The sequence below is a fragment of the Zingiber officinale genome, unplaced genomic scaffold, assembly GCF_018446385.1.
Source record: "Zingiber officinale cultivar Zhangliang unplaced genomic scaffold, Zo_v1.1 ctg185, whole genome shotgun sequence".
NCBI lineage: Eukaryota > Viridiplantae > Streptophyta > Magnoliopsida > Zingiberales > Zingiberaceae > Zingiber > Zingiber officinale.
In genome coordinates this window covers 52,046-53,563 of record NW_024589873.1, presented here as the reverse complement: position 1 = coordinate 53,563, position 1,518 = coordinate 52,046, and the positions used below count along the sequence as shown (strand labels likewise).

The window sequence follows — 1,518 nt, the reverse complement described above, 5'->3', positions numbered from 1 at the left end:
TACACAAATATTTACAAATTATACAAATATTCTTCATTCAATAATATCCATAAAATACACAAATATTCACAAATTATATAAATAATCTTCTTACAACAGTATCCATAAAATACCCAAACATTCTTTTTACATCAAAAGCTAGCTAATAGATATCAAAATCAAGATAGAACATTCTTTTAACAACACATCAAGGTAGAACTGCACTTCAAATGTAATCTAGCATGCATTCCGCCCAATCGAACCGCACTTCATCAATTTCAACTCTAGAGTAGTTGAGATTTTTAAACTGTAAAAACACATAAATAATATATTAATAAAGATGTAATTTTGAAAGCTGGAAATGGTAAAGATGCAATAATGTAACCTCACTCCAAGTGCCTTCTTCACTGCCGGCCCCAAGCGTCCTCATAGGATTCAAATTTTACTCTAATGATACAATTCTACCGCTTTCTGCCTCCCTCTCTCTCTCTCGAGCCCTCACCACGCTGGCAGAGGGCGGGAGGTGTGGCAGCAAAATTTCTTGATTCAGAGCCACAAGGAACAGGTGGTGGAGGTGGGTCACACAAAATCATATTAATATTTACTCATTAATTATGTGTAATAAACAATGCATCATCAACATACAAGCCACTCGAGAGAAACTTAGCAGTGAAATAAGATTGATTACCTGAAAGATCATTTAAGTGCTTTAGATTAGCAACAAACTTATAGAACGATGGACTCAATCAGCTCCTGCAGCGGGGCGATTTCCTTCTTGTCGATCAACCCAAACTCCTGCGTCACAATAACACGAACATGTCGATTCTCAAATGGGTATGAAAGGTTGACGAAAGCAATGAAATTTTAAGCGGAGGTAGGCACTTACATAAGTGAAAAGAATGAAATGCTTGAAGCAGGTGTTGAGATGTGCTTCTTCCTTGAGGCTCACAATCTTCTGGAAATGAGAGTGATAAATGTGTGCGTAAACACGGAACAACCGCTTGAATATTGTCTTCACGACGTCTTTGAAGTTTGCAGGAAAAGGTGTTCCTACAAAAAAAAACATCAGATAATGAAGATCAGCAATTTAAGCTCCCTTAGTTGTTGTTGTATTAGAAGAATGATTAATTGAACACTTGGATCGACAGGCTCTACCGAGCTTTTGAGGGAAAATAGATTCATCGTCGAGCTGAACTTCAATCCACTCCATCAGGTACTCAACATACTTTGGCGCTGAGACTTCAATAGGTTTCTTTATTTGCACACCATCCGCCCATCTATATTCGTACCTACAAGTACAAATCTGCAAATAAACATATGATACAAATACAACTCATTGCGGGATCACAGAAGTAAATTATCTGCAAAATTTGATATTTTGCTTCCCTATGATGATATTGGATGAAATATCGTGCAATTCTTCTAAGAAATATGTATGGATCATGACCCACAAAGGTAACTCTGCTAATGATGATTCCTAAGGGAGGTAAAGTATCAGCAACTTTCAATCTGGTTATGACAAAATGGAAAAATTATAAC

General features: G+C 36.7%; 1 protein-coding gene across 1 annotated transcript; it reads right to left on the bottom strand.

Annotated features, from left to right (window-relative positions):
• Positions 1-570: 570 nt before the first annotated feature.
• On the bottom strand, positions 571-1,299 carry LOC122036658 (MOB kinase activator-like 1A). The gene is made up of 3 exons (XM_042596057.1): positions 1,135-1,299; positions 866-1,029; positions 571-774 (listed from the first exon to the last, which is right to left on the bottom strand). The coding sequence occupies exons 1-3, from the start codon at positions 1,187-1,189 to the stop codon at positions 706-708; spliced, it is 288 nt and encodes a 95-aa protein (XP_042451991.1). The 5' UTR covers positions 1,190-1,299; the 3' UTR covers positions 571-705.
• Positions 1,300-1,518: the final 219 nt, after the last annotated feature.

Coding starts and splice junctions, on each gene's coding strand:
- LOC122036658 (XM_042596057.1), bottom strand. CDS start 1,189: ATGGAGTGGATTGAAGTTCAGCTCGACGATGAATCTATTTTCCCTCAA. Junction 1,030..1,134: donor TATTTTCCCTCAAAAGCTCG/GTAGAGCCTGTC, acceptor TTTTTTTTGTAG/GAACACCTTTTCCTGCAAAC. Junction 775..865: donor ATTTCATTCTTTTCACTTAT/GTAAGTGCCTAC, acceptor ATTGTGACGCAG/GAGTTTGGGTTGATCGACAA.